The 22,965-nt window shown below is 41.0% G+C and overlaps 1 protein-coding gene across 2 annotated transcripts in view; it reads left to right on the top strand.

Moving 5' to 3' along the window:
* Nucleotides 1–22,965, top strand: part of TMED10 (transmembrane p24 trafficking protein 10) — a 44,974-nt gene that overhangs the window by 10,180 nt on the left and 11,829 nt on the right. Inside the window, exons 2-4 of one of the 2 annotated variants that reach the window (XM_033407606.2) lie at nt 8,656–8,767; nt 14,044–14,117; nt 15,028–15,159. In XM_033407606.2, coding sequence (XP_033263497.1) covers nt 8,656–8,767; nt 14,044–14,117; nt 15,028–15,159 — 318 coding nt within the window. The remainder of the gene's footprint in view (nt 1–8,655; nt 8,768–14,043; nt 14,118–15,027; nt 15,160–22,965) is intronic. The other variant, XM_004262253.4, reaches the window with a different exon arrangement.

The raw sequence follows: 22,965 nt of genomic DNA, 5'->3' as shown, positions 1-22,965 counted from the left end.
ATTTCTTTCTATCCCCTGTTAGCAGCTAAAATGATTCGTTGAATACCTGCTTTGTTAGGCATTTTGTATCTCTTCAGTTTCTAAATCTTACTGCTGCTTCCTTAAGGTTTACCTGTCTGTCTTTTCCTGTCTCCATGCAACAACCATTTAGGCCCTAGTCACCCCTGGGTTTAGTCGATGCAGACTACTTTTATCTAGTTTGCCATCTATTAGCACTTTTAGATTGAAAGTATGGTTAGTGACCTAATTGTTTGTGGAGTTCTGAGTTATCACTGACAAGCAGTTACCATAATAGCAAAAATGCTAACAGTAACAACAACGATGCTAATAATTACACTTACTGAGTGCTTGCCAGCTGCCAAACACTGTTCTAGGCACTTTACCTTTATTAAATTTAATTTTCACAATAACCTTGTAAAGTACATACTCTTGTTCTTATTTTACATATGAGGCACAGAGAGGTTAAGGAACATATCCAAGGCCTTACAGCTAGTAAGTGGCCCAACTGTGATTTGAACACCAACCCGAGGCCTGACTCTAGAACCTTCAGCCTAACTACTATGCTGTACTATCTCTCAAAAGGAGAAAAGGGTAGGTGTTTCTGTTTTGGTTCATTTTTGTTCAATGTATAGAGCTTCTCCAAGGGACTTGGCTGTTTCTGAATTCCTGAGTTAGTCATTCAGGAGTTACAAGGTTTATGTTTAGCCTTAAAATAATATGTACACATTGTATACTCAGTATTATACCCCAGATTGGTCATAAACCTGAGGAAGACAGAGTGCAGGTAGGAGCCTGTGTGAAGGAAATTACATCTTCAGAGTTTCACTAAAGCTGCAAGCTGATTGACCTCTGCTGCTATGGTAGCACACCCAGAAAGACGTGGATTTGGCTTTTGGTTTTTAACATATTCTTGGACTGGTGGGGTATGGAGCTGATTCAGCAAATGAAAGCAATGTGTGACCTGTGACATTAGAAATACACAGACTTGCCACCTCCCCCGTAGATCATATGTCATTTTATAAGGGTAGGTATAGACTTGTCCAAATTAACTATTTGTATTTACAACATAAAAAGTATATGAAAATGTTTATTTACTTGCTTGGCTTTGATTATAAATTTCTTGAGAATCTGGAGGTGTATATGTGTGTGTGTGCGTGTGTGTGTGTGTGTGTATGTATGTGTATGTATGTGTTTGACTTCATCTTTCTGAATAGTATTTTTTTACATAAGCTTTTATCTTAGAACAGTTTTAGATTTACAGAAGAACAGTGAAGATAATACAGTTCCCATATACCCCACAGCCAGTTTCCCCTATTGTTAATATCTTATGTTAGTATGATACATTTTGTCTGTCACAATGAACAAGTATTTATACATTATTATTAACTAAAGTCTATACTTTATTCAGATTCCCTTAGTTTTTACCTAATGTCCTTTTTCCCTGTCCCAGGATCCCATCCTGGATATATTAAGTTTAGTCGTATTTCTTTGGGCTCCTCTAGATTATGACAGTTTCTCAGATATTCCTTGTTTTTGACAGCCGTTTGAGTTTTGAGGAGTACTGGTCAAGTATTTTGTAGGATACCCCTGTATTGGGATTCGTCTGATGTTTTCCTCATGATGAAACTGGAATTAAGGGTTTTGGGGAGGAAGACCACAAAGGTAAAGGGTCATTTTCATCATATCATGCCAAGGGAGCATATTGTCAACATGAATTATCACTGTTATATTGACCTTGATCATCTGGCAGAGGTAGTGTTTGTCAGGTTTGTCCACTGTAAAGTTACTCTCCCCCCCGCCTTTCTATGCTGTGCTCTTTGGAAGTCACTATGTGCAGCCCACACTTGAGTGGGGAGTATGCTTGACCTCCTTGAGGGTGCTTTTTCTAAAATCTCATAAGTTAGCTGAGAGTGTTCAGCATGGGAGATTTTCTTCTCTCCCAGCTTGTTTGTTTGTTTGCTTGTTTAATCATTTATATTATTATGGATTCCTGGGTATTTATATATTGAATTACAATCCAATACTGCTGTATTTTGTTGCTCAAATTGTTACAGCTTTGGCTGTCGGGAGCTCTTTCATTTGGCTCCTGTGTCCCTTTGACAAACCCCTGTTGTTTTTTGTCTTGTTTTGTTTTCCAGCACTTCTTTACTTTCTGGCACTACAAGATGCCCCAGGCTCATCTTGTGTATTTCTTGTCCCAGTCCTGGGGTCAGCCATTTCTCCAAGGAGCCCTGGTTCCCTTTTATTGGAGAATGGTATTAGAAACCAAGATCTGGATGGGTAGTATTATTTTTAAGGTATCTTTTCCTGACACTTTTTTTTTTTTTTCAAACACACTTGTGGTAGCAGCAAGTGGCCAAAAGTAGTCCCAGCCTTCTTGCAACTTTAGTAAGGCTGAGAATTCCCTGAGCAGCAAGAGGAGCTAGGATGGGGAGAGAAGTGGTGCTAAAGAGCAGAGGCCCGCGGTTCGCGAGCGTTCATCCAGTTCCTTCAGGTCCCACCTCTGCGTTATTAGGTCAGGCAGATTGTTATGGAGGGTCACTAAAAGCATCCATGTGAATTGTATTTCTATCTTTAGCAAGGCTGTGGTTGAAAGTGGAGAGTCTAATATTGGTCACAGTCCTTTCACAAGAACCTTCCTGATAAACTGTTCTTGTTTAGTTCCAGGAAAATTATCTCTGAAGATAAATTTGTGAGCTTTCATCAGGAAACAAATGATGTGTAACCCAACTTGTTTCTGTCTTAGTCTCGGCTTCCAGAAAACTGAGAGCCAAATTTATTATGCACATACCATTTGCTTAGTTCAGGTTCTTGATAGTGCCTATTAGTTTCTTCCTCCAGGTGAACTGTATTCCTTAATTCCTAATTGCTTTATTTGCCTAGTGTTTGGGCCTAAGCTACTTAAAGATCCTTTTGAAGTAGGCAGGGTATTACCTTGAATGTGTGGTCAAGGAAGGGGGGCAGGCTTCAGGAGCAGAAGAACTGCTCAAGAACCTGTTTTCTCTGGCCACTGCCTAGAATCGTCCAAGAAAATCCAATTCTAAATAAGTCTTGTTTTCCCAGTGGACCTGTATTCTCACTTATTTGATGGTTTTGGTGTGAGTAGTCACATATTCTTGACATCAGCTACTGTGCATATACATACAATTAACACTTTCTTCCCTACTTTGTAAGTTGTGAACTTTGGTTTGCTTTTCTTCAGAAGGTGTTATCTAGAAAGAAGTCTTTATTACTTCCCATTCCTTGATGTCATATGGGCAAATTTTATGCCTTGATATTACCTTTGGTTAAGAACTTTACAGTAAGTTTTATGTTTTTATTGTTAAGGGGGAATCCTTTAAGGGTTTGCTGTTATAGTAGGCGAAAGTGGCAGTTATCATATTACCAAGGTGGTTCTGTAGTAGAATTTAAGAAGAAAAAATAAAATCTCTTAATTTTTGAGAAACCAGATGATCTTTTAAAGTGATCTGTAATCAGAACATTTTAATTAAAGAAATTTAAAACCATTATTTTGGCCTATTAGACTTTGCCGGCTCTGGCTAGTCACTGAGATTTGCCCAGTTTTTTTTTTTTTTTTTGCGGTACGCGCTCCTCTCACTGTTGTGGCCTCTCCTGTTGCGAAGCAAGAACCCGTGTACCCTGCATCAGCAGGCGGACTCTCAACCACTGCGCCACCGGGGAAGCCCTTTTCTTTCTTTTTTAAGGTCAGTGGCTTGGCTGCTTAATAACTGCAAAGTTATGAACTACGTGGGAAACCTACTGATTTTCAGAAAAATTCTGGGATCTGTTAGAATCCCCAACTGTCTATAAGAGCCTAACATGAAGGTTAAATTGTCAAGTTGCCTGTCTGGATTTCTAGATATCTGGATAGATACCCTTATATAGTTGTGTCATCTGAAGGTCATAGGGAGTATAGAAATGTGGAGACACTGATGGAAATGTGATCATTATCACACACTATTTCCAGGAGGTAAATTTCATGCTGATAAATGGTATAGGCAGTGATGGGTGTTTTGCCTTCAGCCTCTTGTAAAATATTTGCGTCTTTAATACATTTTCAGATGTCATAGAAAGAACCAGCAATGCAAGTGGTTCTACCATGACTATAGTTCCTCAGTACAGTGTAGAAGAAGACAATTTAAACAATTTTTACTCCTTCCGAGAACCAGTTGGAAGTGTGGATTGTATTCGAGTCTTTCAGAAAAACATGGCAGACTTCTTAATTCATTTTGCAAAGTACTCAGTGAAGGATTTTTGCCACTGCTTAATAAGAGTTTTCTGACCTGTACCTAGGATCCTTTGTCATCTAAAGAGGCTCCTGTCCTTAAATAATTTTTTTTGAAGAACCCTTTTAAAATCTTAGGAGAAGGGCTTCCCTGGTGGCTCAGTGGTTGAGAATCTGCCTGCCAATGCAGGGGACACAGGTTCGAGCCCTGGTCTGGGAAGATCCCACATGCCGCGGAGCAACTAGGCCCATGAGCCACAACCACTGAGCCTGCGCGTCTGGAGCCTGTGCTCCGCAACAAAAGAGGCCACCATAGTGAGAGGCCCGCGCACCGTGATGAAGAGTGGCCCCCACTTGCCACAACTAGAGAAAGCCCTCGCACTGAAACGAAGACCCAACACAGCCAAAAAATAAAAATATATAAAAATAAATAAATAAATTTAAAATAAAAAATAAATAAAAGTATTCTAGGGCACAGGTATTAAAAAAAATCTTAGGAGAATGCAAAGAGATCATAAGCTATTATTCTAGGAAATAACCTGGTTGGGCAAATTTATGCCAAGTCTTGTAAGTCTGATTAAGTTGAATTGTCCTTTGTTTGGCTTTTTCTTTTAGTTGATAATTCAGGAAAAGTATCACATGAACAAGAGGCCTTTAGGAATTTCCAGGGCTGAATATTCCCATGCAGATTGTTTATTTATTGCTGACTTCAAGGCCTCTACCTTGTGGCTGCCTGCTAATCCCTCTGAGGTGGAGAATGCAGACTGAACAGTGCCATGTCCCACTCAAGAGGACTCTCAGACTCTCTGACTTGCCCCAACCCAAAGAATCCATCAGATTCTGTTAGTCTTTCTTGGCTTCTGTGCATTCCACTTCCTTCAGCCATTCCTGCTGTGGGGCTGCAACGTGGAATGTGGAAAGAGCATAGGTTTTAGACCCTGTCTTCAAATCTACCTACACAATTTATTAGCTCTGTGATAATGAACAAGTTACTAAGTTTCTGCCTCAGTAAAATGGGGATAATAAGACTGGCCTCTCTGGGATTGTTGTGAGGATTAAAGACTATGTAGGTAAAGTTTATAACATAATTCCTTAATCCCCGTATCCTTCCAAACCACTCAGTTGTAGACCCCAGACCTAAATCATATAATACTTTTCTTTGCTCCTGCATCCTGGCTGCTAGGTGCGGCCACTAGAAATCCATGGTCCCTGATCTCAGCTCTCACCTCAGTGCTGCCCAACAGTTCTTTTGTGTGATTTTAGCCAGCTTTCTGCCCGTCCTATGCAGAGGTCAGATATCGGTGGCCCAGAAGTTGTTTCTATAGACATTTTTTTTTGGCGGTACGCAGGCCTCTCACTGCTGTGGCCTCTCCCGTTGCAGAGCACAGGCTCGGGACGCGCAGGCTCAGCAGCCATGGCTCACGGGCCCAGCCGCTCCGCGGCATGTGGGATCCTCCCAGACTGGGGCACAAACCCGTGTCCCCTGCATTAGCAGGCGGACTCTCAACCACTGCGCCACCAGGGAAGCCCCTATAGACATTTTTTGTTTGGCCTTGAGATAGTTTTTCAAATGTTGGGATTGGTTGTGAGGATTTAAAAACTAGGAGATTTCAAATAACAGTTAAAATGTTTAGGTTCTTTTGGAGAATTAGATTGTCTGAAAAGCTGGCATGCCATGGTAGTAATTGGTTTCTCCCTTGAGACCGGCCTGTCTCCTGTCTGCCACATTGTTCACCACACCCCGTGGACTTGTGCTGGCCCGTTAGACTCAGTGTATGCTGCTTGCTTGGTCTTTGTGGGCATTCACTTTTTGGTCTTGTCCTGTGGGCTCTCCGGTTTTTTTGTTTGTTTGTTTTTAAGTATTTATTTAGTTATTTAGCTTGCGCCAGGTCTTAGTTGAGGCGTGCGGGATCTTCGTTGCGGTATGCATACGGGATCTAGTTCCCCGACCAGGGATCAAACCCGGGCCCCCTGCATTAGGGGCGCAGAGTCTTACCCACTGGACCACCAGGGAAGTCCCTGGGCTCTCTGTTTTTATTTTTTTTTATTTATTTATTTATTTTAATTTATTTTTTTTCTCCATTTTTAAAATTCCTCAGATGTGGCCCCTTCTCTCCATACACAAAGCCTTCATCATCTCTAACCTGGAGTACTGGGTTAGTGTCCTAACACATCTTCTTATCTCTAGTATTGTCCCTCTTGAGTCTGTCTTCACAGTGTTATCAGATTTATCTTTCTAAACTGCAAGTTGAATCGCATCACTCTGATTTCAAATTCTTCGTTGCCTTTTCCACTTTGTGCGCAATAAACTCCTTAGCATGATGTTGTAGTTCTACATGATCTGGCTAGTATCTCTCCAGCCACTTAACCTCTCTGTGCGTCAGTTTCCTCCTGTGGAACATGGGAGAAAAAATACTTGTTACCTGTAGGGTTATAGTGAAGATCAAGTAAAAAATGCATATAAAGGCCTTGGCACAGTGCTCAGCATTTAGTAAGTGCTTAATAAATATTAGCTATTAGTGTTACGATGATACCATGTTTTTGTTCTGTTTCGTTTTTCTGGACCTAAGCCTTCATATTTGCTGTCTCTTCTACCCTGAATGTCTTTACTCCTATTCTTCCCTTGATTGCAACTCATCCTTCATGACTCAGCTCCTGTGTCACCTCCTCCACGATACACTCTGTGACCCTCCATAATCCCATGGCACAGACGCACTCTCCACACTGCAGCGAAGTTGTCTCATTTCTTATTCTTCTCCTATTTATACTCTTAAGCCCTTCGAAGATGGGAACCATCTTCCACATCCTATTTCTCCAGTGACCAGTGCAGATCCAGGCATCTTAAATGTTTGACAAATTAATGAATGATCAACATCATTCATGGCAGAAGATACTTGGTTAATATTACTGCTGTTACTCTTAGGGAATTTAGATGTGCCATGAAACCTTTTTTATTAACCCATCATTTCAAGTTTGTCTATCAGTGGTAACTATTCTTTTGTTATGTTTTTCTTCACAAAACTGAAATAACTTTATTTCTGACCATAAGTGATACATGCCTTTGTAGAAAAAAAAATTATAAAGAAATCTCACTGCTCAGAAATAACTATAGTGTTATTAAAGTGCTTTAAATATATAGGTTTATATGTATACTATTCAATTTTTATATTTAAAATCTCATCTATAATTGAATCTTGTTTTACAAACATCATTAGAACGTCCAGTTTAATATAATTAATCCACTATTTTTGTGTTCTACATTTCAAGTAGCTTCCTGTCTTAGGTCATGAAATGTGCCTTCTGCCAAGACAACCATATGCTCTAGAAAAGAAACCTGAGACCCGGTCTGTCATATTACTGTGTCAAGCCCTTGCTTTATATGCGACCGTTCACTTACCAATATATGCCGCTTCGTCTGTGCTTACAGGCCATTCTGTAGGAATGGAGCGGTTTAAGTTTGGAAAACTAGAGGCAACAACCTGGAAGACAGGAATTATCATTTGTGGAAGCCAAAGATGTCTTTTTTAGGAGTAACTTCTTGTTTATCCCCCTGCCTTCCCCCACCCCTTGTAGCCATTAACATAATCCACATAAAATCTGCAGGAATAGCTCTGCCAGATTTTTCCTCCAGGCATGCCTTCTTTTCCTTCACTCCTTGTGTCAGGTGCTCCATTTCCACTCTCCATCCCTCCCCCCAACCGTGTGTCAAGATTTGTTTTAAACAGGAAATGTGTTCTTATGTATCTTTCTCCTTTTTGTATATTCTTTCAGTAATTATCCACTTCCATTTTCCCTTTCTAGGAAATGATACTGATCTACATTCTATAAAGTGAACTTTTGCTAATAAACCCACTTTATATCAACTATTATCAACTGTGTGAAATTTGCTGTATTTGGGTTTCACCTTCTAATCCAATTCCTGTCTTTGGGAATGGTTGGACCATAGTGATCATAACAGACTGTCTTTTTTTTTTTTTTTTTGATAAATTTATTTATGTTATTTATTTGGCTGCATTGGGTCTTTGCTGTGCACGGGCTTTCTCTAGTTGCGGCGAGCGGGGGCTACTCTTCTTTGTGATGCATGGGCTTCTCATTGTCGTGGTTTCTCTTGTTGCAGAGCACGAGCTCTAGGCGCGCGGACTTCAGTAGTTCTGGCACGTGGGCTTCAGTAGTGTGGCTCGCGGGCTCTAGAGCGCAGGCTCAGTAGTTGTGGCGCACGAGCTTAGTTGCTCTGCGGCATGTGGGATCTTCCCAGACCAGGGCTCGAACCTGTGTCCCCTGCATTGGCAGGCGGATTCTTAACCACTGCGCCACCAGGGAAGCCCTAGACTGTCTTTTATAGACAGTGTTTCTTTCCATTTCTCCAATTTCTATAAGTTCTCTTCCCAAGTATTATTTGCTGCCTGTTCTTACTTACTTTTTACTTTTAGATTACAGATTCTGCTGGCCATATTCTGTACTCCAAGGAGGATGCAACCAAGGGGAAATTTGCCTTTACCACTGAAGATTATGACATGTTCGAAGTGTGTTTTGAGAGCAAGGGTAAGTAAATCAGAGTATTTTCCCTGAATTAAGCATCATCTTCTAAGCAAGTTAGAGCATGAACTTTCTCTCTTGGTCTGGGCAAGAAGAGGAAATGAAAACTACATTTGCTGGAGTGCACACACATATAAGTGAAAGTTGGCGCATTGGTAGAGTTCTTCATGTGCAGGAGAAGGCATTTCTTGAATCCTGTGATATACTTGTCTTGAATGATAGAGTTGAATTTGGTATAGATGCTAGAAAATAGTGCATTTATATGCTAGTGACATGTTTTCTTTGGGATTAGAAGTAGGGTCTGTCTGACAAATAATGTATCGTCAGAAGCAGTTTCGATCTCCAGGGCACTTGCTGTTTCCTAGCCCTGATAACTTGCTGTGGCTTCTTCTGTGCATCTCCAGGCCAAGAGTCCTTAGTAACTTTTAGGCTGATTGATTACCTGATGGCTTCTGTGCTCAGTGGTTGGGGACTTTTTCACTCCCTATTCTTCAGCTGCAAGGACACCAGACTCTAAAAGCTGTATGCATTTATACCTGTTATATTACTTGGGACCCTTTGCGGCTGCAGGACACAAAAACATAACTCAAACTGGCTTAAAGAGGAAGAAGAGAAAGACCATGTGACTCTCTGAACAGGGAGGTCTGCAGTGTGGTACTGACTTCAGGCAGGGCTGTATCTTGGGGTTTTAACGGTATCATTGGAACCTTACATTGTTTTTAGTGCTTCCTCTTTTTGCCTCCATTTGACTATTCTCAGGCTTTCTCCGTATGGTAGCAAAAGGACTCCTGGCAATTTTACATTTATAGAATGTTCAGAACATACGATCCTAGAAGAAAAGCAAGCACCTTTGCCAACACCTCCAACATATTCCCAGGAATAGCAAAAGAACCAGCTGCTTTTAACAGTTAACCAGAAATTGACCCCTGATCTAAAGTGGGTCAGTTTAGCCTAAAAGCTAAGGGAGTTTGCCTGAAGTAAATGGAATAATAGGTTAAGAATAGAAAATTAAAAGACTGTAATAGTGATTTCATGACTGATACCCTTCTTCCTGCCCCCACCCCTGCCAGTTCCAGGATGTCTCAACAGTATTCTAGACATTTCCACATGGTTGTGCTATTCTTACCTCAAAACTCAGATATCTAAGACTGTATTCATGACCTACTCTTTCAAATTAGTTCCCCTCACTCATCAGTATTAACACCATCCTTCCAGTTACTTGGGCTCACATATTTGAAATTACATACTTTTGTCTTTTCCAGTCTGTCATCAAGTTATGCTGATACTTCTTTCAAAATACCTCCTGTATCTGCCACCACACAGATCTGAACTCTAATCTCTCAAATCATGGATCTTGTCATTAGCCTTCTAACTGATATCCCTGCTTTTAATATATCCAAATACTGCCACCAGATTTATCTCCTAAAACACATCTTTCATTATGTCAGTCCTTTTTCAAAAGCTTTCCCTTCTTTGTAGTGGCAGTAATATTCCTGTTCTATAGAATGAAACACAGAATCATGAAATTTTCAAGCTAGAAGGGATTTTAGGCATCATGGCTTTTAATAGTCTTTATACTCTTGCTCCATCCAACCTTATCTTCCTCTGCCCATCAGGCCCCAGTCATTCTGGTTTGCTCTGCCTTCTAAACATGTCACATTTATTCATTTGTTGGAATGCTCTCTTCCCGTATGAACATAGGTTTACCTTTAGTTTTGGGGTTTTTTTGTTTCTCTTTTTTAATATTTATTTATTTGTTTGTTTCGGCTGTGCCAAGTCTTAGTTGCCCCACGTGGGATCTTTGTTGGGGCGTGTTTAGTTGTGGCATGCAGACTTCTTAGTTGCAGCATGTGGACTCTTAGGTGCGGCATGCATGTGGGACCTAGTTCCCCTACCAGGGATCGAACCCGGGCCCCCTGCATTGGGAGTGTGGAGTCTTACCCACTGGACCAAAGGGAAGTCCCTACCTTTAGTTCTTTTAGAATGCATCCCTCAGCCGTTCTAGTCTGCTTGATATCTCAGTCAATTGATTGATTCATCCATCACTGTTCTAGGTGTTGGGGATATAGCAGTGAATAAAACAGAAGTCTCTGTTCTCAGTGGAGCTTACATTTTCATTGGAGCAAGCAGACAATAGACAAATATAAGTCAAATGGGGGCTTCCCTGGTGGCACAGTGGTTAAGAATCCATCTGCCAATGCGGGAGACACAGGTTTGAGCCCTGGTCCAGGAAGCTCCCACATGCCGCGGAGCAACTAAGCCTGCGCGCCACAACTACTGAGCCTGTGCTCTAGAGCCCGCGAGCCACAACTGCTGAAGCCTGTGCGCCTAGAGCCCATGCTCCGCGATAAGAGAAGCCTTGCGCACCACAACAAAGAGTTGCTGCAGCTAGAGAAAAGCCCGCGTGCAGCAACGAAGACCCAATGCAGCCATAAATTTATTTATTTATTTATTTTAAAAAAAAAGAAGTCAGATGGTAATGAGGGCTTTGGAGAGAAAGCAAACACCTTAAGATGCTGAGCATGTCTCAGAAACAGCAAGGAGGTCAGTGTGGCTTCCTCTGAATAGTGCATCACTTACTGATTGGATTGTTTATTTAAGTATTTGAATATATATATATCTCACACACACAGCCTTGTGTTGTTTAAGTGTCTCGTGTCTATATCTTACATTCCCAATTTTGAACTCTTTGAAGGCAGAGATTATCCTTTGTTCTGAATTTCTTATATGCTGATGCCGTGCATGTAAATGCCTAGGAACTAGTTCAAAAATGTGTGTGTATAAATGTATGTGTACACACACACGTTATAGCCAGCGCTCAATTTCTAGTTTCATTTGTGTTTATTCAGCTGTTTATTCTGATGTGGAGACCTGATACCTTATAGTCTTTGGAGCACCTTTAAAAGACTGTCTATTTGTCAGGCAGAGAGAAATTTCAAAGGGTGTTTTTACGAAGGAGACCCTTTATGGCCATGATGTCAATTAAGGGGATGGGCTGGCTGTTCTGTGCAAGAAATTGTATGGTCTGGACTCAGATGGTCTGTGGTTTTGTGGTTTCATTCGTGTTTGAATAATGCTAAAGCTGTGCTGTGGCAAACAGAGATAGCGAGAAGAGTCTGTTAGGAAGAGAATATCTTGATCATTCCGACCAGGCGGAGCTGTGAGCTGCTTGGATTTCACAACTTTTCAAGTGAGGAAGGAGAAGCAAATATTTGCATTGAATCTCTTACGGGCAGTGCTGTGATCAGGATTGCACATTAGATTTGGGAGAAGATACCTCTCTGGGTGTCACTTTTTGTTTTGCTTTCTTTTTTGGAAAGCTAATTGGTTTAATGCTCAGAAGGTATCTGTGACTTGGCTTAGTTTCTTTCTTTTTCTTTTTTTTCTTTTTTAAATAAATGTATTTATTTATTTTGGCTGTGTTGGGTTTCCATTGCTGCATGCGGGCTTTCTCTAGTTGCAGCAGGCGGGGGCTACCCTTTATTGCATGTGCAGACTTCTCATTGCGGGGGCTTCTCTTTGCTGCAGAGCACGGGCTCTAGGTACGCGGGCTTCAGTAGTCGGGGCGCACGGGCTTAGTTGCTCTGCGGCATGTGGGATCTTCCCGGACCAGGGCTCGAACCGGTGTCCCCTGCATTGGCAGGCGGATTCTTAACCACTGCGCCACCAGGGAAGTCCTTGGCTTAGTTTCTTGATCCTGCCTATTCAGTCTTATAAGCTTTCAAATTGATCTTTCTAGTCTATCCAAAAGAACTTCTTTACTGTCTTTTAAACATGCCATAATCCTTTCAATAGCTGTCTTTGTTCATGTGTTCCCTTCTGTCCAGATAACTTTGTCTGCCGTCAGGTGCTAGCTCTCAAGTGAAGTCTGTCCACAACTAATCTCTTCCCTCTTCTAACCTTTGCTCCATAGCTGGGATTGTCTGAACCATTTTTGTTTTTTCCTTAAAGTTTTATATGCTTTGCATTTTTACTGTAGCTGGTATGCATATTTATGTCTTAGATGCCCATAGAATTATTTGAAGGCAGAGATTGCAATCTCTGTTCTAGCGCCTTGTGAGTTCTCAATGAGTAGTTTTTGAATTGACATTTCAGAAAATCTCCAGTGTTTCTCAGGGTACAGTACCATTCTCTATGGCTTATGGTCTCAGGAACCACGATGCTTAACTGGCAATATTTCCCAAAACTCCTAATTTCATGCAGGCAGTTTTTAATTATACAAGTAATCAGGTGAATTCCAGGAGATTGAGACTGAGCAGTTTTCTGGGCCTCTTTTGAACCTTTCCCTTTCTCCTACTTGATGATGTAAGAATAGAATTAATTCCTTTTTTTTTTTTTTTTTTTTTTTGCGGTACGTGGGCCTCTCACTGTTGTGGCCTCTCCCATTGCGGAGCACGGGCTCCGGACTCGCAGGCTCAGCGGCCATGGCTCACAGGCCCAGCCGCTCCTCGGCATGTGGGATCTTCCCAGACCGGGGCAGTGGACTCTCAACCACTGCGCCACCAGGGAAGCCTGAGTAGAATTCCTTTTGATCAAGCTGAATCAGATTATCTTTTCTAATATGAACATTGCTCTGTTGGTCCTACTATCCCAAATGGACTTTTCTGTTTGTAAGAAGTATCCCTGAGAATTTTACTCTTACTGTTAAGTTTCTTCTTGGGCTCTTCTAAAGGCTTTGTGGGAATAGTCCCATAACACTTTATTTACCTATTGAAATGGCCTTACATTGACCAAAATGTTTGAAATAAGTGGAATAGTAGACAAATCCTGTGTACTTTTCAGTACTCATATTTGTATTAAGTAAATTCAAGCTTAGCGTATACCGAGTAATCCTTCTCTCAGAATTTCACAGGTCAGCCTTTTCAGATGTGGAAATGTTCCTTTTCAGCCTAAGTTGGTGCCCTCTACCTATTGGTCTATATGCCACTCAACTGTATGCTGTTGTGACTTTCATTTCCTAATCCAGTGAGCCTGTGTGTTTTCTCTTCCCCTGTTCTGTTCCTCTGTAGTACCAGCTGCAGTATCTTCTGTCCTGCTCCCTCAGAGATGTTTGCCAGCAGCATGTTCTTGTCACTTTCTGGCACCCCACACAGATAGAGGCTTTGTCTGGAATGCTTGTGATTTTTAGCCAGAGCCAGGAATTTTCTGCAGCTGAGTAGGGGGAGGAGTTGCCGCTGTTTCCCTCTATTGAGAGGGTAGGGCTTAGGGAGAGGGAGGGTGGGTGGGTGATTTCCCGGAATTTTAAACATTCCGCACAATGAATCCTTTGATTTCTTTCTCAGGAACAGGGCGGATACCTGACCAACTCGTGATCCTAGACATGAAGCATGGAGTGGAGGCGAAAAATTACGAAGAGGTATGTCCTGCTGTAACAGCCAGTAGAGGCAGTAGCTTGCTGTTCTGTGAGGTTTCTGTGACCTAGTCAGGCCAACAGGCTGTGCTTTGCCCGGGAGGCTGTGGTTTTCTCAGCAGTCATGTGATAACCAGCTTGATATAAAAAGTTATGTTAACAGCCTTGAATAATAATTCTGGCTGTGCTGTCAGCCAAATGACTGGACCAACTGTCCCGTAGAAATGTTGGTGTGATAAAATCCAAGCATATGCCATTAGTGCTCTTGAGTCGTCTGAAACCAGATATATATTTATAATTTTTAAAAGCTGGAATTCATTTATGTTAATGTTCAAGGTTAAGAAAAGTGATTTTTAAAAAAATTCCTATGGCTTTTATTCCCCGACTGACAGCTATGTATATAGCTAGGGCATAGATTCAGTGCTGTTTTAGACTTGAACAGTTGTGCTGTCTTTGAGAAACACAATAATCAAAAGTAGCTTTTAGTTAAAATAATTTCAAAGAGAGAGCAAGATGGAAGAAAAAACTGCAAGAGACTAGCAGTTTTGCTGACAGGAAGTATTGTAGAGAATAAAAATAGGCATTTATTTGGGTGGTAGGGAGGTGGAAGTGTGCATAGAATTAGGGGAAGGGAGACCAAGCCCTTTTAATCTCAATTATTGTGAGAGACTCTGGGGGCAGCACAAAATGGTTCTTCAAATGAAGAGCACCTTTAAAAAACCACAAGAACTATTTAAGACTGGAGGATTGATCTTTACAGAAAGATAAGAGTGTTTGTACCGAGATCAGTCTTTTTACAGCAGTACCTGAAGGCATGAAGAAGAGGTGGGGTACAGGAAATGTAAATGGCTTTTGAAGAATGTAAACTGAATAAACAAAGGAAAGTTGTTTTAAGTGATTTAAGAGAATTTTCTAGGAATGTTGGAACAGGAGAAGTTATTCTATCTTTGGTCAGAACTTGGAAGGGAAATATCCTAAAATGGAAGATTGGAAGCGACTGGCTGGTTCTACCACAGGAAGTAGTACTACAATGATTGCAGCTCTCCAGGTCTTTCCTCTTTTTTTCCTAGTTCATGTGTGTGTTCAACTGAACAAAACTAGACTGAGTTATTGGTAGGGAATAAACAGGAGCAAGTGATGCAGTTGTGAATGGAAGACAATTCCTAGTGGAGACTTTGATTTGCTTGTTTCTGTCTCCAGGCTAGTTTAAGTAAAAGAAATAAAGCAAGAGCTTCTTTGTTTGATGAACTTAAGAGTAAACTGAAAAATCCAAGAATTCTAATTATATCTAAATAAGATCATGTAAGTTAAAGCACTGTTGTACGGTATAAAACACTAAGAAAAATGTTGTATTATCTTGAGGTAGAAGAATAGGTAAAATGATTTTCAGTTTTTGAGTACTGCTGCTATATTCTCAACCTCAGATTGCATATTAGACATAGCTTGTTTTTCTCGAAAACAGATGGTATTATTGTGAGTTTACATATAGAATGATGTGGACGTCACTATCGTATGGCATTTTACTTTTTTATTTTTTTTTTAATATATCTTTATTGGAGTATTGCTGCTCCACAATACTGCGCTAGCCTCTGTCACACAACAAAGTGAATCAGCCACATGCGTGCATACATCCCCACGTCCCCACCCTCTTGAGCCTCCCTCCCACCCTCCCTATCCCACCCCTCTAGGTCATCACAAAGCACCGAGCTGATCTCCTGTGCTATGCAACTGCCTCACACTAGCTATTTTACATTCGGTGGTGTAGATATGTTGATGCTACTCTCACTTCGCCCCAGCTTCCCCCTCCACCCCGTGTCCTCAAGTCCATTCTCTATGTCTACGTCTTTATTCCTGCCCTGCCACTAGGTTCATTAGTACCATTTTTTTCTTAGATTCCATATATATGTGTTAACATACAGTATTTGTTTTTCTCTTTCTGACTGACTTCACTCTGTATGACAGTCTCTAGGTCCATCCACCTCACTACAAATAACTCAATTTCGCTTCTTTTTATGGCTGAGTAATATTCCATTGTATATGTGTGCCACATCTTCTTTATCCATTCATCTGTTGATGCACATTTAGGTTGCTTCCATGTCCTGGCTATTGTAAATAGTGCTGCAACGAACATTGTGGTACATGTCTTTTTTTGAATTATGTTTTTCTTAGTATATGCCCAGTAGTGGGATTGCTTGGTCATATGGTAGTTCTATTTTTAGTTTTTTAAAAAACCTCCATACTGTTCGCCATAGTGGTTGTATCAATTTACATTCCCACCAACAGTGCAGGAGGGTTCCCTTTTTACCGCACCCTTTCCAGCATTTATTGTTTGTAGATTTTTTGGTGCTGGCCATTCTGACTGTTGTGAGGTGATACCCCATTGTGGTTTTGATTTGCATTTCTCTAATAGTGATGTTGAGCATCTTTTCATATGCCTCTTGGCCATCTGTATGTCTTCTTTGGTGAAATGTCTATTTAGGTCTTCCACCCATTTATTTTTCTTTTTTTTTTTTTTTTTAAGCAGAGGTCTTCTTAGAAGCCCATATGATTTAAATTTATTTATTTATGGCTGTGTTGGGTCTTCGTTTCTGTGTGAGGGCTTTCTCTAGTTATGGCAAGCGGGGGCCACTCTTCATCGCGGTGTGCGGGCCTCTCACTATCACGGCCTTTCTTGTTGCGGAGCACAGGCTCCAGACGCGCAGGCTCAGTAATTGTGGCTCATGGGCCCAGTTGCTCTGCGGCATGCGGAATCTTCCCAGACCAGGGCTTGAACCTGTGTCCCCTGCATTGGCAGGCAGATTCTCAACCACTGCACCACCAGGGAAGCCCCTTCCACCCATTTTTTTTAAATTTATTTATTTATTTTATTTAGTTATTTTTGGCCGTGTTGGGTCTTCGTTTCGATGTGTGGGCTTTCTCTAGTTGCGGTGAGTGGGGACCACTCCTCATCGCGGTGTGCGGGCCTCTCACTGTCGCGGCCTCTCTTGTTGCGGAGCACAAGCTCCAGACGTGCAGGCTCAGTAATTGTGGCTCACGGGCCTAGTTGCTCCGTGGCATGTGGGATCTTCCCAGACCAGGGCTCAAACCTGTGTCCCCTGCATTGGCAGGCAGATTCTCAACCACTGCGCCACCAGGGAAGCCCCCTTCCACCCATTTTTTAATTGGATTGTTTGTTTTTTTGATATTGAGCTCCATGAGCTGTTTGTATATTTTGGAGATTAATCCTTTGTCCGTTGTTTCATTTGCACATATTTTCTGCCATTCTGAGGGTTGTCTTTTCGTCTTGTTTATGTTTCCTTTGCTGTGCAAAAGCTTTTGAGTTTCATTAGGTCCCATTTGTTTATTTTTGTTTTTATTTGCATTACTCTAGGAGGTGGGTCAAAAAAAGACCTTGCTATGGTTTATGTCAAAGAGTGTTCTTCCTATGTTTTCCTCTTAAGAGTTTTACAGTGTCTGGTCTTACTTTTAGGTCTTTAATCCATTTTGAGATTATTTTTGTGTATGGTGTTAGGTAGTGTTCTAAATTCATTCTTTTACATGTAGCTGTCCAGTTTTCCCAGCACCAGTTATCGAAGAGGCTGTCTTTTCTCTTTTGTATGTTCTTGCCTCCTTTGTTGTAAATTAGGTGGCCATATGTTCGTAGGTTTATCTCTGGGCTTTCTATCTTGTACCATTGATCTATATTTCTGTTTTCGTGCCAGTACCATACTGTCTTTTTTTTTTTAATTTATTTTTTTATACAGCAGGTTCTTATTAGTTATCCATTTTATACATATTAGTGTATATATGTCAATCCCAATCTCCCAATTCATCACACCACCACCACCACCACCACCCCCGCCACTTTCCCCACTTGGTGTCCATACGTTTGTTCTCTATATCTGTGTCTCTATTTCTGCCCTGAAAACCGGTTCATACTGTCTTGAATACTGTAGCTTTGTAGTATAGTTTGAAGTTGGGGAGCCTGATTCCTCCAGCTCCGTTTTTCTTTCTCAAGATTGCTTTAGCTATTTGGGGTCTTGTGTGTTTCCATATGAATTGTAAAATTTTTTTTCTAATTCTGTGAAGAATGCCATTGGTAATTTGATAAGGATTGTATTGAATCTGTAGGTTGCTTTGAGTAGTATAGTCATTTCCACAATACTGAGTCTTCCAATCCAGGAACATCGTCTATCTCTCCATCTGTTTATGTCATCTTTGATTGCTTTCATCAGTGTTTTTAGTTTTCTGAGTACACGTCTTTCACCTCCTTAGATAGGTTTATTCCTAGGTATTTTATTCTTTTTGTTGTGATGGTAAATGGGATTGTTTCCTTAATTTCCCTTTCTGTTGTTAGTGTATAGGAATGCAAGAGATTTCTGTGCATTAATTTTGTATCCTGCAACCTTACCAAATTCATTGATTAGTTCTAGTAGTTTTCTGGTGGTATCTTTAGGATTTTCTACGTATAGTATCATGTCATCTGCAAATAGTGACAGTTTTACTTCTTCTTTTCCAATCTGTATTCTTTTTATTTCTTTTTCTTCTATGATTGCCGTGGCTAGGATTTCCAAAACTATGTTGAATAAGAGTGGCTAGAGTGGACACCCTTGTCTTGTTCCTGATCTTAGTGGAAATGCTTTCAGTTTTTCACCATTGAGTATGATGTTTGCTGTGGGTTTGTCATATAAGGCCTTTATTATGTTGAGGTAGGTTCCCTCTATGCCCATTTTCTGGAGAGTTTTTATCATAAATGGGTGTTTAATTTTGTCAAAAGCTTTTTCTGCATCTATTGAGATGATCATATAGTTTTTATTCCTCAGTTTGTTAATGTGGTGTATCACACTGATTTGTGTATATTGAAGAATCTTTGCATCCCTGGGATAAATCCCACTCGATCATGTTGTATGATCCTTTTGATATGTTGTTGGATTCTGTTTGCTAGTATTTTGTTCAGGAACTTTGCATCTCTGTTCATCAGTGATATTGGTCTCCAATTTTCTTTTTTTGTGGTATCTTTTTCTGGTTTTGGTATCAGGGTGGTGGTGGCTTCATAGAATGGATTTGGGAGTGTTCCTCCCTCTGCAATTTTTTGGAAGAGTTTGAGAAGGATCGGTGTTAGCTCTTCTCTAAATGTTTGGTAGGATTTGCCTGTGAAGCTATCTGGTCCTGGACTTTTGTTTGTTGGAAGATTTTAAATTACAGTTTCAATTGGGAGATTGGGACTGACATGTATACACTGATGTGTATAAAATGGATGACTAATAAGAAAAAAATAAATAAACAACAAAAAATTACAGTTTCAATTTCATTGCTTGTGATAGGTCTGTTTATATTTTCTAATTCTTTCTGGTTCAGTCTTGGAAAATTGCACCTTTCCAAGAATTTGTCCATTTCTTTGTGATTGTCCATTTTATTAGCATATTGTTGTTTGTAGTAGTCTCTTATAATCCTTTGTATTTCTGCAGTGTTGGTTGTGATTTCTCCTTTTTCATTTCTAATTTTATTGATTTGCGTCCTCTCCCTTTTTTTCTTGATGAGTCTGGCTAACGGTTTATCAACTTTGCTTATCTTCTCAAAGAACCAGCTTTTAGTTTTACTGAACTTTGCTATTGTTTCCTTTATTTCTATTTCATTTATTTCTGCTCTGATCTTTATGATTTCTTTCCTTCTACTGACTTCGGGTTTTCTTTGTTCTTCTTTCTCTAGTTGCTTTAGGTGTAGGGTTAGACTGTTTATTTGCAGTTTCTCTTGTTTCTTGAGGTGAGATTGAATTGCTATAAACTTCCCTCTTAGAACTGCTTTTGCTGCATCCCATAGGTTTTGGGTTGTCATGTTTTCATTGTCATTTGTTTCTATGTATTTTTTGATTTCTTCTGTGATCTCTTGGTTATTTAGTAGTGCACTGTTTAGCCTCCATGTATTTGTGGGTTTTTTGGGTTTTTTTTTGGCTGCATTGGGTCTTTGTTGCTGCGTGCAGCTTTCTCTCGTTGCAGCGAGCAGGGGCTACTCTTCGTTGCGGTGTGCGGGCTTCTCATTGTGGTGGCTTCTCTTGTTGCAGAGCACAGGCAGGCTTCAGTAGTTGTGGCATGAGGGCTCAGTAGTTGTGGCTCGCGGACTCTAGAGCACAGGCTCAGTAGTTGTGGCACACGGGCTTAATTGCTCCACGGCATGTGGGATCTTCCTGGACCAGGGCTTGAACCCATGTCCCCTGCGTTGGCGGGTGGATTCTTAACCACTGCGCCACCAGGAAGTCCCTGTATTTGTGTTTTTTACAGTTTTTTTCCTGTAATTGATTTCCAATCTCATGGCATTGTGGTCAGAAAAGATGCTTGATACGATTTCAGTTTTCTTAAATTTTCCGAGGCTTGATTTGTGACCCAAGATGTGACCTATCCTGGAGAATATTCTGTGTGCACTTGAGAAGAAAGTGTATTCCACTTTTGGGTGGAATGTTCTATGAATATCAATTAAATCTGTCTGGTCTGTTGTGTCATTTAAAGCTTGTGTTTCCTTATTTATTTTCTGTTTGGATGATCTGTCCATTGGTATAAGAGGGGTGTTAAAGTCCCCTGCTATCATTGTGTTACTGTCAGTTTCCCCTTTCATGGTTGTTAGCATTTGCCTTATATATTGAGGTGCTCCTATGTTGGGTGCATAAACATTTATAATTGTTATATCTTCTTCTTGGATTGATCCCTTGATCATTATGTAGTGTCCTTCGTTATCTCTTGTAACAGTCTTTATTTTAAAGTCTATTTTATCTGATACGAGTATTGCTACTCCAGCTTTCTTTAGATTTCCATGGAATATCTTTTTCCACCCCTTCATTTTCAGTCTGTATGTGTCCGTAGGTCTGAAGTGAGTCTCTTGTAGACAGCATATATATGGGTCTTGTTTTTGTATCTATTTGGCCAGTCTGTGTCTTTTGGTTGAGGCATTTAATCCATTTTACATTCAAGGTTATTATTGATATGTATATTTGTATTACCATTTTCCTAATTGTTTTGGGTTTGTTTGGTTTGTTTTTGTGGGTCTTTTTCTTCTCTGTGTTTCCCACCTAGAGAAGTTTCTTTAGCATTTGTTGTAAAGCTGGTTTGGTGATGCTGAATTCTCTTAGCTTTTGCTTGTCTGAAAAGCTTTTGATTTCTCTGTAGAATCTGAATGAGATCCTTGCTGGATAGAGTAATCTTGGTTGTAGGTTTTTCTCTTTCATCACTTTAAGTATATCCTGCCACTCCCTTCTGGCCTGCAGAGTTTCTGCTGAAAAGTCAGCTGATAACCTTATGGGGTGTCCTTTGTATGTTATTTTTTGTTTTTCCCTCACTGCTTTTAATATTTTTTCTTTGAATTTAATTTTTGTTAGCTTGATTAATATGTGTCTTTGTCTGTTTCTCCTGGGGTTTATCCTGGATGGGACTCTCTGTGCTTCTTGGACTTGGTGACTGTTTCCTTTCCCATGTTAGGGAAGTTTTCCACTATAATCTCTTCAGATATTTTCTCAGACCCATTCTTTTTCTCTTCTTCTGGGACCCCTATAATTCAAATGTTGGTGCGTTTAGTGTTGTCCCAGAGGTCTGTGAGATTGTCTTCAGTTCTTTTCATTCTTTTTTCTTTATTCTGCCCCTCGGCAGTTATTTCCACGATTATGTTTTCCAGCTCACTTATTCGTTCTTCTGCCTCAGTTATTGATTCCTTCTACTGTATTTTTCATTTCAGTTATTGTGTTGTTCTTCTCTGTTTGTTCTTTAGTTCTTCTAGGTCTTTGCTAAACATTTCTTGTATTTTCTCAATCTGTGCTTCCATCCTATTTCCAAGATTCTGGATCATCTTTACTATAATTACTCTGAATTCTTTTTCAGGTAGATTGCCTGTTTCCTCTTCATTTATTTGATCTTTTAGGCTTCTACCTTGATCATTCATCTGTGACATATTTTTTTGCTGTTTCCTTCTTTTTTTTTTTTTTTTTTTTTTGGGTGAGTGGGATTGTGTTCCTGTCTTACTGGTTGAGGCTTTCAGCACTGGACTTTGTACACTGTTGGGTAAAGTTGGGTCTTGGTGCTGAGATGAGGACCTCTGGGAGACCTCACTCCGATGAATATTCCCTGGGGTCTGAGGTTCTCTGTTAGTCTGGTGGTTTGGACTCGGAGTTCCCACCACAGGAGCTTTGGCCTGACCCCTGGCTCGTGAACCAAGATCCTGCAAGCCACGCAGAGTGGCAAAAAAAAGGTGAGGGGGGAGAATGATGACAAAGAAAAAAAATAAAATTAGACTAGGAAACTAGCAGATATGTGAGAAAGAATATAAAAATTAAAATATAGTTGAAACAACCAGAAGGTAAAACAGAACCACAGTAGTAAGAAAGGAGGAGAGGAAAAAAAAAAAGAAAGGTGGAAAAGGCCTTGGCTGTGGAGGGTGGGACCTAAGCAGGGGTGGGGTTTGGGTGGTGGGTGGGACCTATGCTTAGGACTTATGCTTAGGGCTGGAAAAGGCCCTGGGGGGGGGGGCGCTTAGGCTCAAGGAACAGAAGGGGCTCAGAGGGTGGGGGACCCCACCTGGGAGCTCAGCAGGTCTCCGGGCTCAAGTGGGCAGGGCCATCCCAGAGGGCCCCCTCCCACCTGCCTCTCCTGATCTCCCTGGCCTCCCTCCCATGCCCCCAGGACCCTCGCAGCCCCGAGGGGGCCTCTGAGGGGGTAGGACCCAGCCCGAGAGCCAGGCAGACTTCTGCCGATTGGGCAGGGGATAGCATGCTCCCCACTGATCCGAGCCCCCAAAGGTCCCTCCAGGCGTGGGAAACCCTCCCCCCTCAGCCACCCCTCAGGAGCGCTGGTCCTATCTGGCCTCCACTTCTCCTCCCCTCTCAGTCCCCCCACAT

This window comes from Orcinus orca, chromosome 2 (genome assembly GCF_937001465.1).
Source record: "Orcinus orca chromosome 2, mOrcOrc1.1, whole genome shotgun sequence".
NCBI classification, from domain to species: domain Eukaryota; kingdom Metazoa; phylum Chordata; class Mammalia; order Artiodactyla; family Delphinidae; genus Orcinus; species Orcinus orca.
This window is presented reverse-complemented; position numbering and strand designations above follow the sequence as displayed.